At 37.3% G+C, this 13,077-nt stretch overlaps 1 protein-coding gene across 2 annotated transcripts; it reads right to left on the reverse strand.

Annotated features, from left to right (window-relative positions):
* Window positions 1-4,052: 4,052 nt before the first annotated feature.
* LUM (lumican) lies at window positions 4,053-12,110 on the reverse strand. Of its 2 annotated transcripts, none has more exons than XM_045462622.1 (3): window positions 11,790-12,110; window positions 8,521-9,406; window positions 4,053-4,876 (listed from the first exon to the last, which is right to left on the reverse strand). In XM_045462622.1, the coding sequence occupies exons 2-3, from the start codon at window positions 9,383-9,385 to the stop codon at window positions 4,722-4,724; spliced, it is 1,020 nt and encodes a 339-aa protein (XP_045318578.1). In that variant the 5' UTR covers window positions 9,386-9,406; window positions 11,790-12,110; the 3' UTR covers window positions 4,053-4,721. The 2 variants fall into 2 exon arrangements, with proteins under 2 accessions (XP_045318578.1, XP_045318580.1); XM_045462624.1 differs by having other exon boundaries at window positions 8,521-9,777; window positions 11,790-12,101.
* Window positions 12,111-13,077: the final 967 nt, after the last annotated feature.

Consider the following 13,077-nt stretch of genomic DNA (forward strand, 5'->3'; position numbering starts at 1 on the left):
ATTGGGATTCTCTCTCTCTCTCTCCTCTCTCTCCGTTCTTCCCCTGCTTGTGCTCTCTTTCTCAGATAAATAAACTTAAAAATAAACAAGAAAAGAAAAGAAAATGAGGGTGCATCATTATGTAATTTTAAGCAGGTAAATAATAATAAAAAAAAAAACCAGGTTTAGATGTTAGAAAATAAACACTGGCCACATTGTGGTTGATGAAGTTAGGCAAAAGATAAGAAACTTGAAAATTAAGCAAATCTTAAAATAAAGCTGTAGCAGTGGGACTAGAAAGTATTTCATCTGAGATACAATGTATATTCTTAAAACATAGAATGTATTCTCTTTTGTAGAACAAAAGTCACGTTTTAAAGGGACAAGACACACATGTTGATGATGTTCTTCTATTTTATTAGGAGGCAAAATCTGCTGAGTGAATGAGTGAATAAGCAAATATAACTAGCTCCATAGTTTAAAAAAATGTATTTCTATTTATTTCATATACTTTTGGCGTGACTTCTTTAACTTTTATAACATTGTTATTTTATATACATTTTTAGTTCCATTTGTAAAGTGACTTTAAATTTCACTTTAAATCAAATGAGTATTTTCTGTTACTTGTGAGCAAAATGGGAAGCAAGTATTTATGATGGTTGCAAAATCCAACCAAAGAAAAATCTAAGGCCATCATTATGATAAAATTATAGCTATAGAAAAAACCGGAACCCAAAACATAAAAGATCCCAAGGAAATAAATCCGTAGCCCTTTGTAAAACCAACCTTTTAAACTCCTCAGTGTTTCTGAAAACAGTTATTACCAGTTGGAGAACTTTTAACTAAGAAATCACCATTCCTCTGGCTCATTTAGTGGTCTATCATCCATCTGTATTTTTTGTACTTATTAGGGCATGATAATTCCTTACAAACCTCAAAGCCTGAGTACAACATAGTTCTCCTTCATCATACAGGCATGACCTAGTCCTGATCTTCAAAGGGAGATGTTGAGAATAAAGGGGAATAGTCCTCACTTTTCCATTTTCGTCCAAAATCAGGGTCTACAGTTAAGTCTCCAGTGAATCACTCTTAGGAAAGAAAGAACCCATGTGCATTATTGCTTTAAGCCATTCATGGTGTTGTTTATCAAGGAAGATACAAAATCAGAATCTTTGTTTTTAGTGAGACAGTTGAGAGACCTTCCTATTTTAAATTCACCCTGTTTTTGAGCATTTCCCCTGGTATGCTTCTTGAAAATGTAATCAATTGAATTCTGAGCCATCTCTCTTAAGCGAGTCCCAGCCACTCTGGAGAGAAAGAACCATAGGCAGGCAAGAAGGATATACAAATTAACTCTCAAATTGGGTAGCAGAAGCGTCTCACTACATCTTTATGAGTTAGTGTTCTTCATCCCTTGCTTACACTTGAAGAAACTGCTGGTTAGAGAACTTTAATAAATCAGAATACAAGAAAAATAATATTTATTCTGTGTATGTGTATTGCTAACAACAAGCTTCTTTCTGTCACACCTCCGTAGAGAAAAAGACTCTTCTGCTTCTTAGCTGTTTGGGATTTCAATGGCTTGATCACACTTTTGCCGTTGTTTTTAAAGACCTGTATCACTGACCATCAGTGTAAGAATCAGCATGTGTGTTCTTTACAAATGTGAAATCCTACATTGTTTAATTTACTGGGTCTGTATCTGAGACATTGTGTCTGGTAACCTGTATTTAGAAAGCATTTCATCATGCTGATTATACACAGGCAATGTTGAAAAACACTACCCCAGCTGGGGTGGCAGCGAGGGAGTGAGGAAAAAGCAGATAAAGAGAGTCTCCAATATCCCTTCTCTGTAGGGCCGTCACAATGGGTGAAGAAGCAAGCAGGAAGCTTCTCTTCTCCGACTTTGCCCTGAATGGATGGGGTCTGGCTTCTAGAAAAGGGAGCTGTTTTAAAATCGTATCTAACTAGTGCCTTCCCCAAATGCTTCTACATGAAAGTGTCATGGTGCTTAATTCGGTCTTTGTCAACCAACCACAACTACAAAGGAAATTACTGTTTAAAAGTTATAGCTTTGCTTTTTATGGCTTAAGAGCATATGACTTTGGACAGAGATAAATTAAAGGCTTTTAAAGATATAGACTGCCAGCTGACAAGATGTTTTCCCTAAGTGATATGGAGACAAAATTCATGTAAGTCTGTAACGTTCTCTCTAAAAGAGAATTTATGGCACATTCTCTACTACCTACTTGAGAGTAGGTTTCAAAAGATCAATGGTGACTTTTTATAGATAGGGCCAGGAAAAATTTAGTTTTATTTCGTCTATATTCTAGTTTTATTGAAGAAAAATAGATTTTTAAAGTTCATTCCAAGAAATGGCCTGAGAGTACAGTCACAACTTAAGGAACTTACTTTTATGTAGAAAAGACATGATAATCAAAACTATACAGTGTATCTAATCTAAAATATATCTCACACCTCTGCCAGTCAACTCAATCTTCACTGATAATGCTCTTTTGATGATAAGCTATTTTACCATAAGGTAGAGTTCACTAAAAATGTTATGTTAAAACATAGTATAATTTAGAGAGATGTTTCCTTTGTTTTAGACACAACTGAGGCTATATACGCGCTCCTATGGGTTTTAAGTATATTTTTCATGTCTGCTCCCAGACTTATGCTTTATTGTTAACCGGATAAAGAAGTTACTTCTTATAAATTATTTTCTCTATTATTTCCCATTGTAAAGAATCATGGATATCCATAAAACAGAAAACCTGGAGTCTGTTATTGCAAACGTATTGGCTTCAAGATACATTGATTTTCTAAAGTCTCATTTTCAAAAAATGTATATACATTCACATTTTCAATCCTGGGAGTTGTCCACCATTTTTGCTTAACAACCAAGCAGTGATTGCTGAGCTCTTATAGAAGTTTCTTATTTAACAGAATATCATTACAAATAAATCAGTAAAACCAACAGCAACGGAAATAATGTTAAATATCCAAGGAAGTTGTGAGATTTAAGAATTCTGATATTGTGACTTACATAAAATGTATATTTGGTCATTCAGATGACCAAAATATATTCCTCATATATATTTTATCTTTGCCCATGTTTGTTGGCTCACAGCTCCTAAAATATTTAGTATTTCTTTCATAAGAACAATAAAGTTGTCCCTTATTATGATAACAGAGTGACTTTTGGAAAGCACTTTGATAACCCAAGGATGGGGACTGATTGCCAGGAGAACCAACCCTGTGATTAAAGGGTTGGAGTATTCAATGCCCCCTTCCTACCTCCAGGGAGTTAAGAGGGGCTGGAAATAGAGTTCAATTGCCAACGGTCAGTGATTTAATCAGTCCTGTGTGTGTAGAAAGCCTCCATAAAATCGCAAAACAGTGGGGTTCAGAGAGCTCCTGGACTGGTGAATTTGTGGAGATTTGGGGAGAATGGTGCTCCTGGAGAGGATATGATGGCCCTCTGCCCTTCCCATACACCTTGCCCTGTGCATCTCTTCTATCAGGCTATTCCTGAGTTACATCCTGGTATAATAAACTGGTAATCTAGTGAGTAAACAGGGTTCCTGATTTCTATAAGTCTCTCTAGCAAATTAATTGTGCCCAAGGAGGGGGTCTTAGGAACCTCTGATTTGTAGCCAATTGATCAGAAGTACAGGTGATGACCTGGGCTTATGCCTGGCATCCGAAGCACCGGGGTGCGGGGGTCTTATAAGACTGAACCCTTAATCTGTGAAATCTGATACTGTCTCTAGGCAGACAGCATCAAAATGGAGTTGGATTGTAGGACACTCAGTTGGTGTCCAGAGAATCACTTAGTAAAGGGAATCCCCTCCCGCAACGTGAACTGAAATTCAGATCTGCACACTTTTAAGTACATACTGTAAGATGTGTTTCAAAGATGTTTGCAAATGGATGCTAGAAGCAGACAATTTATTTAGTGAAAAACTCTATTCAACATAAGTAAAATATTGCAGGTTAAAGATGGTTTTAAAAATTTTATCTATTGTTTTATATATGAGAGGTATGAATTCCAAAAGAAAGCACAGTGATGCCATTTGCCGTGTTTTATTTTGCTATTAGCTTGTTAAACATAACATGCAAATGATTAAAAAGAAACATACACATGACTTAGAGTAAAAAATAATTCTAGAAAAGAAAAGTTTCATTAGGTAACCATATAAATCCTTAATACCAAAAATAGCACTTTATGTGTATGGGGCTTCAAGGATTGGGTCTAGTATTTTGCAAAATCATCGGCCTCAAAATTTACCACCTATTTTTCAGCTAAACAAATCTGAACATTGAAATTTGGTTCAAGGCACCAAACATCCATATGTGGGTAGCCCATGCTTTTTGGCACATTGAGTTGATTTAGGAATTAGAATGCTGGGCTGACTTCCACGTAACCAGTAGAAGATTCTGCACATCATTTGACAGTAGAGATGTAGAAAATACTAAATTTACAAATAAAGCATAAGTTTGTTGTCTATGTGTGTGTCTGTGTCTGTGCTCGTGATGAAATAGGCCTGCCTTTCATCTTTTCTTGTAAAAAAAAAAAAAAAAGGAGTAAAATGTTTACAAAACATTTCCTTCAGAATTTAAAATTCATGGAAGTAAAAACAGCGACAAAAATGAATACTATCAAAACTGACACACACAAACGTAACCATAAAATGTTGCTCCGGGATCCACCTCAATAGAATTGGAATTCGTAGATATTAATTAACGGTGATTTCATTTGCTACACGTAGACATTCATACATATCGGGGGGCAGACTGGTGTGCGTGAGACGGTTGCCATCCAAACGCAAATGCTTGATCTTGGAGTAGGATAATGGTCCCAGGATCTTACAGAAGCTCTTTACTTCGAACTCTGGAAATTAAAGAATAGAAAATGTCCATTACTTTTTTAGTACATGGACTTGAACTGATCACTTAAAAAATGCTCCTATCCATAATAATGTCTATTAAAAGTCCTTCCCATTTACTTGATAGATCTTTGAATTTGGAACTGCTACAGGAGTGTTTCAGGCTACCAAATGACACAACAATACTAAGCAATGAATGCTTATAGTAGAGGATTACCTGAGTGGCTCAGCTGGCTAAGCTTTTGACTCTTAAGGTCTCGGCTCAGGTTGTGATCTCATTTTGAGTTTCCGCCCTGCATCTGGCTCTGTGCTGACAGCGTGGAGCCTACTTGGGAGTCTCTCTCTACCTCTCTCTCTGCACCACCCCTGCTCATGCTGTCTCTGTCTCTCCTACAATAAATAACAAAATTGGGGCCCCTGGGTGGCCCAGTCAGTTAAGGGTCTGACTTTGGCTCAGGTCAGGGTCTCATTGTTCGTGGGTTTGAGCCCCACATTGGGCTCTGTGCTGACAGCTCAGAGCCTGGAGCCTGCTTCCCATTCTGTGTCTCCTTCTCTGTCTTTCTCTCCCTCTCCTCTGTTCATACACTCTCTCTCTGTCTCTCAAAAATGAATAAATATTTTAAAGAATTAAAACTAAATAAACAATAAAATAAAAAATAAAAAAATATTAATACTTATGGCAGATCAGGACATTCAGTTGAATGTTTGAGAGAATAGAACTTATTATCCTATCTGCATTTAGAAACACTGGATTTTAAAAGCCATTCAATTAATCTGTCATATTATCTGAGCACTCTTTTGAAATGTTTAGTCTAGCTGAAAAAATCTAAGATTGGTGCTGTTGTGTGAGCAATCTCGCCAATATAAACATCTTGGGGTTTTGCATCTTAAAATAAGAGACTAGATGACCTCTGAAGAGTTTTCCAACAACCACCCTTCATGACAATAATTCAAAACTCCAAAGCCAAAAGCAAATCATAGAATGTCCATGATCAGAGCTCGTGTCCTTTTCTTCTGTGGAAGAAAAGCTGCCACAAATGAAAAACTGATTTAATTTTGAGTAGAAACTGAGGCTGCTTTTAGATTGCATGATCTAGGTGTGTACATAGAAACTGCTTATGTTTGCTGAAGTCCACTTCAGATTGACTTATCTGGTCCCCTATATTGTTATTTTCTTTCATGCTTAAATTCTAGTTAAGAATGACTTCAGTGGAGCTCAACACACTGTTCTCTCCATTAAGATGTTGTCTTTAACTCATCAGTCAAATTTCAGGGATCTTATGGCACCTATCTCTGAGAAAGCATGGAGGAATGGAAAAAAAACATGGGTTTAGGCCGATACTACTTTTCTATCTCTGCCATTGATCATCTGGGTGACTTTGGAACATTTATCTGATCTTCTTATTAGCTATAACGGATCTTTCACACTGTGTTACATGAAGACTGAAGTGATGTTGGTATGGAAGCCACTTCGCCCACAGTACTGCACACTATATGTGCCAAATAACTATTGATGTCCTTTTAAGTTTGCCCTCTTTTCCAAGTTAGGAAAATCTGTGACTGGGTTGAGCTTAAAGTTGCAAGCTTGAAATAGGACAATACTCTTTGACCATATATTTCCTAATATTAGAAAAACATGAAGGGGCTCTTTGTATCTTAAGAGAATGTGGACAATTGCTATCCATAATTATTATGTAGCAAAATAAGTTGAATTGCAAACATGCAAAGTCAAACAACAAGAATACTTGAAATGGATATACCTAAATGTCAAGGATGAGAAAGGAATAAGAGTAACTAAACACACACACTCAAATGGCAGTTGTGTGTGGTTTCAAGCTCAGCTTGACACTGAGTGACCACTGGCATTTCTTCCACGGACCACCTTTCTCATCTCCTATATCATCTCTTCCTTCTTGTAATCATCCTGGTCTTTATACTTCCAGATTTTCCTGCATCTGTGTGCAGAGTATGAGGTAGCCCCACTCACATGGATAGACCTCCACCAACCAAATCTAATGGGTTTCTTCAACCCTTAAGTATCTTAAATCCCATTAGCGTTTTGGGATGTCTGAATATCCTTCCTCCTGACCACAAATGTTTATAATATGGGACCATATATTGCTACAGAGTGAATTTTCCACTAGAAATGACTGTAAGGGTTCAGCTATGATCTTTTTACTCTATATTGTATGACAAGCAAGATTTCCAGACAAGAAAGGATATGTGGCATTTCAGATCTGGCAGTCATGGTCTCCCTCTTGAAAACACCCCAACCCTACTAGGGGTTACACAAAATTGTTGCAGAATCACAAAGTATCATATTAATAAGTCATACTGTAATTTTTTGGATGGAAATGTCAATATCCTTATCCAAAATGACAAAAGAACCAACTTTCATGGCATAAAGATGTTCAGTTTCAATAGATTACTTTGCAGATATAGTTGCTTTATAAGTAAATCAACGGTTCCCATCTGTCTTTTGATTTAAACAACTTTGTCCGTGAACCATAGGTTATCTCTCCTGCCACCTTTGTTAAAGAATAAGATGGAGTGGGTGAATTTCAATTTCCCACCCGAATCTGTATGGCTTTAATTGATAAATGTCCCAAAAGACCTAAAGAATACATGAACAGCCCAAGTGGATCAGGTCAAACTCCTACCCAGAAGATAAATAAAAAGTATACATGGCAGCACGAGAAAGGAAGGAGAAATTGGAAAAATCAAACGAGGTTAAGTGTTGTGTATAAAAGAAGGAGCTCTTTCATACTATTAAAAAAGATTCTGAACCCTCATCGATTTCCTTAACTCTTCAAAGAAAATTTTTAATGTTTATTTATCTTTGAGAGAGAGAGAGAGAGAGAGAGAGAGAGAGAGAGAGAGAACGCAAGCAGAGGAGAGGCAGAGAGACAGAGACACAGAATCCGAAGCAAGCTCCAGGCTCGGAGCTGTGAGTACAGAGAGTGATGCGGGGCTTGAACTCATGAACCACGAATCATACCTGAGCCACAGTCAGACACTTAACCAAATGAGCCACCCAGATGCTCCTATTTCTTCCCTCCTTAATCTTCCTCACCATCTTCAAAATAACACTGTGAAGACCACACACACCATGACACGGATGACAGAGATAGATGATGGTCCATAAGAGCAGCGTAATATGTGGAGTCCCAAGTAAAGATGTCAGAGGAGACCACGAATATATGTGAACTGCTCTGGAGATAAGCAGAAGGGACATTTGAAAGCTTCTGCTAGCCATCCCTCTTCTGGACTTGTTTGTTCCGTCTCCAGCTAGACCTTGCCAAGAAATAGATGTCGGACAGAAATCTAAATCACGACAGAGGCAAGTGATAACAGATATCAAGAACTAACACAGCAGGATGAATTAGCCCAAAATATTAAATTTGAAGAAATTTGTATTCAAGTCCTATGAGCTTAATGGTTTCTGATCTGGGCACTCCAAAGAAAGGCCAAACATTGAACAAATAACTGAGCTAGAATTCTTCTATATTTGAATTAGAGGGATAGATATTTTATTGGCATGTTTATTCATTTTTGTTAATGGAGCCAGAGACCATATTTACTTGCACAGTTCAGGCATGTAAAAACTTGAGGACACCTCAGTCACATACAGGCACAGCTTTCTACTTACTTTCGAGTTCATTGACCTCCAGGTAATAGTTTTCAAGGTTCTCATTGACAGTCGGTATGTTTTTAAGCTTATTATAGGAGAGATCCAGCTCAAGCAGGGATGATACATTAAAAGAATTTCCAGGTACTCCACTATCAGCCAGTTCATTGTGAGATAAACGTAGATACTGCAGCCCACTAAAACGCTTGAAATACTCATCAGGGATGTTGCTGATCTTATTGTTGTCCAAGTAGAGAGTTAGAAGAGATGCTGGGAGACCAGAAGGCAGTTTGGCCATCTGGTTGAAGCTCAAGTCAAGGTACTCGAGGGACTTAAGACCTTTAAAAGCAGCTGAAACAGCATCCTCTTTCAGTTGATTGTGTTGGAGGTGGACGAAGGTCAGGTTTACCAGTCCATCGAAGGAGCCAAGCTTCGTTATCTTGTTGTGCGTAAGCTGGAGATCCACCAGGGACTTGGGGAGTGGGCCCACAGACTCCGTAAGGTTGTTGTAATTTATATGCAGCTTCTTAAGTTGTTTCAGTTTAGAGAAAATTTTTCCTTTTATCTTGGAATTTTCTAGAAGGTTATGATCTAGAATGAGCCACTGCAGATCAGTGACGTTTTCAAAGGCCTTTTCATCAATATGGTCGATCTGGTTATTCCTAAGGTAGAGATACTTGATTCCAGGAGGCACCATCGGCACACTTTTCAATTTCAGCTCATCGCAGTACATGGCTGTTGGATAGCTTTCAGGGCAGTTACATTCTGGTGCACAGTTTGGTGATGATCGCCCATAAATCGATAGAGGGAAATCATAATCGTCATAGTAATAACCGCTGGCACCACCAGTTAATGCCAAGAGGAGAATAAACACACCTAGATTCATGTTTGGCAAATGCTTTGACTCCTAAATAAAGTGAAAACATATTATTATAAAATAGTACACTTTCAGGAAAAGGATATTGGATTTGCAATGTTAAATGCATTAGCAAATGTGTATTTTATTATTTTATAGTTTGTTTTTTGTTTTTTTTTTTTTAGAGCATCTAATGATGTCTTTTTAATCTGTATTTAAGCGTCAGGAAAAGGATGTACTTGTGCAACTTCTGGGGTGGTGAACAGGTTTCAGGTCAGATTGCATACACATGCGCCCCCTTCTGGACGAGCCAGGCCCAACAGTCAATCTCTCTAGGTCCTTCCTTAATTAAATGCCTTCCTGCAATAGGTTTCTGGGTGGTGCCCACTAGCCACCATGTTAGTACACTGCTTCAGAACATCCTTCAAAACCAGAAAAAATGAAAATGAAAAGACAATTGTAAGCTGTACCCTGTACCCTACCATTCACCATCATTAAAATATCTCATTAAGAAGACCCTCCCTGGGAATAAGGGCAATCTGTGGTTTTGCCTGAAGGAAAGCTATTCTTATCTATGTGTGTGTGTGTGCAGAGGGGTGGGGGGGTACATTCCTTTAAAAATGTCTGGGTATTGTCGGTGCTGAGGAGGAAGAACAGAATTCGCGGTGGGCGTGAGTGTGTGTGTGTGTGTATTATCTTGACTTGTCTTTACTATTCCATACCTTTAGGTGCATTACACAACTGTCTTCCGAAATTAATATTTGGCATATTAGTTTTAGAACGTGCTTTTAATTAGTCAGGGAAATGTCACAAATTCTAAAAAATAATTAAACCCGTAAACAGATCCAACTGGTAGAAAACATCTCTTATTTTCAAGTTTTGAATTAAAATTGTCCTTTCTCAGTAACTCACCAGTTCTCTACCTGCTTCATGCCAAAAGTTAGGAAGGCATGGCTCACTTCTCTGGATTTTAGTGCTCTCGCAGCACGGAAGTGGAAAAGAGGTAGAACTGAGGAGAGTGTGCTGTGAACAGTGGCATTATGAACCATGTAGGAAAGGACAACCTTGAGAATATAAATTAAAAATAAGCTGTAACAGTGATCCTCTCATATAAACATGTTTCTAAGGTGAGGCTCAATAAAGTATATTTCAATTGCTTGGGGAAATAAAGCATTAGCAGTTTAGGTAAAGAGTTGGGCTTTTGTAGAGTGGAGAGTTATGTCTGAAGGATAACTCTGGAAGGGAAATCATAATGTGAAGCAGGATCCACATTCCACTCTATACCATAAAATAATATATCTTCTTGCGAGAAATATGGTACAAACTTATGTGCCTAGATTGGTTGGGATGAGTAGGAATGTTTAGCATGAGAAATTGAGACATTTTTTCTTTGCTTCAATTTGAAATTATAAGGCACTTTATTTTAGCAGATGAAACCCTAGAAAAGTTGTTGGAATCACTCTGAAAGCTGACATAATATAACACGTAGCCAGATTCTTGGGAAATTATTCCCTAAGATTACGATGGCATCATTTAATTTAGCTGACAGGACTTGGCCATGAGAACAATTACATAGTGTTAATGTAATTACAGGATTCTTTTAAGTTGTAATACGTTAATGTTGTAAAGATTTGTCTTGCTCCCTTAAAAAACCTCCACCTTGTTTAAACTGAGTATACACTAAAACTAATACTATAATATGAGTATTGAATAGTAATGAAAAAATGCTTCCATACTTTTTGGCAGAGTAAAAACGAGGGCTCTGAATTCAAAGAGAGTTTGTAACCATATAATGACTCCACTATGAGGCAAAAGCGCTCTGTGCTTTTTCTCCAGTTTTTTCCAAATACCTGTGGCTATGGAGGAAATGCTTTTCTCAAAAAGTAAATCATCTTTCCCAGAATTTCTTTAAAACATGTTTTTTAAGACGTACATCCAAAAATCAAATCTTTGAAATTAACAAAATAGAAATGTGAAGTCTTTTAGCTCACATTTTTATAACATGTTCATTGTAAATTGTAACAAATTATAACAATATAAAGTATTTTGAATGCTAATTGAAATGGCCTTTCTTCACTTCAAAATTGGGTTTTAACAACACTAACGTATATAACTAATTAGCATAAAATAACAAACATTTTAAATGCCAAACTTTTTTACTATGTTCAGTTTTAAGTAGTGTCTCATTCCAATTTTGAAACTTTGTATAACTTCCATTGCCAAGCAGTACAACATATACTATATAAAATTTATCTCAAATCCCTAAATCATGGAAAGCATATTAAGCAAAATGTGAAAGTAAATGCTCAAAACTGTGGATTTGCTGTTGAGTAGCAATTGGCAATGTTGCTCTGGAATTTCTTCTGTTCCTGTTACAATAAACACTGTCCCAAACAGTCAGCATCCCCAGTGCTATAGTTAAAACAGCACTTACCTTACTGTCTTGATACTGCTTTCGTTAATTCTTAAAGCAGATGCACTATGGACAAGAATCCACCAATATATGCTGTGAACTCTGTCAGGACGGAACTGGCTGCCAGATTCTTAGTGATACAAGAGCTGAAGGGGGGGAAACCCAGCCCAGTCACGCCAGTCTCTGCATGGAGTTATGTCATTGTGGGGATCTTGTGGGGTGGTGGCATGTGAGCATTCCGCTCTCTAACGAAGTGCAGGTGGACGTGGGGAGCAGGGACTGCCCAGCTCATTCCCTATGGAATGGGAGAGAGATTCGTGCTTAACTAGCCCAAATACCATAGCTTTGAACCAAGAATTGAGTCCTGCTGCAAACGAGACATCTCCTGTAGGAGCACTTCTCTTGCAAAGCTCTTTCTCTCTGGAGCTGTGGGAACGATTAGGTGCTGTTCTCTCAACCAACTCTCAGGTTCATCTAAAGGTCTCATAAATCATAAACACAACAAATAATTCCAGGAAAATGCAAATGAGTCTTCAGAAGAATAATTTTTTTTTTTTTTTTGCCCATATACTTGAAATTGATATTTACTCATTTGGACTACCTTAATTGGGGGCTAAGGAGGTAACTCACATTCATTTCTAAAATACGAAAAATGCTTCATTTACGCACCGACATAAAAGGTAAAATCAACATTTCCAGTTTATTTTTTATGTTAAGAGGATTCATTTTATGTTATTCAGATCTGGAACCGATCAGCAATGTCCTGCCTGTTTCTTATTTTGTGGATTTAATTTAGGACTTCATCCAAAACCTTACTCGGGGATGGTATTCTATAGCTTAATGCCAAAAAACATAAAAGAACATGAAAAAATGTACACTAAAAATATCACAAGGCAGTAATCTTTCATTCTCTCGTTGCATGCTAGCAGTATATTTTTTTTTCCCCCAAAACTAGAAGTTATGCAAAGTTGTAATCTCCCGAGGGCCTAGTTTGATACATCTTTGTTAGTTCCTGATGCATGCTTTTAGCAAATGAGTGATATACTCAGTTCTTGTCAATTTCATCTTGTGATTGTATCAGCTGTATTTAGAGGATTTATTTTGTCTCCAAATTTTTCAGTTCCTTGTGGCTACAGGAACTTTTAGAATAAGATATTTTACCATAAGTTGCCACATGTTAAGATTTTTCCACTTTAAAATAACTGAAATATGTTACTTTTAGCTATGAGACCTGTGGAGTTATTCAGTCTCCCTGGTCATTATGAATGCATTTGCCTGAGAAACTAATATTGGAGTAGTGCCTTATTTT

Source organism: Leopardus geoffroyi, chromosome B4 (assembly GCF_018350155.1).
Source record: "Leopardus geoffroyi isolate Oge1 chromosome B4, O.geoffroyi_Oge1_pat1.0, whole genome shotgun sequence".
Taxonomy (NCBI): Eukaryota; Metazoa; Chordata; class Mammalia; order Carnivora; family Felidae; genus Leopardus; species Leopardus geoffroyi.

Coding starts and splice junctions, on each gene's coding strand:
- LUM (XM_045462622.1), bottom strand. CDS start 9,385: ATGAATCTAGGTGTGTTTATTCTCCTCTTGGCATTAACTGGTGGTGCC. Junction 4,877..8,520: donor GGAGGTCAATGAACTCGAAA/GTAAGTAGAAAG, acceptor TTTAATTTCCAG/AGTTCGAAGTAAAGAGCTTC.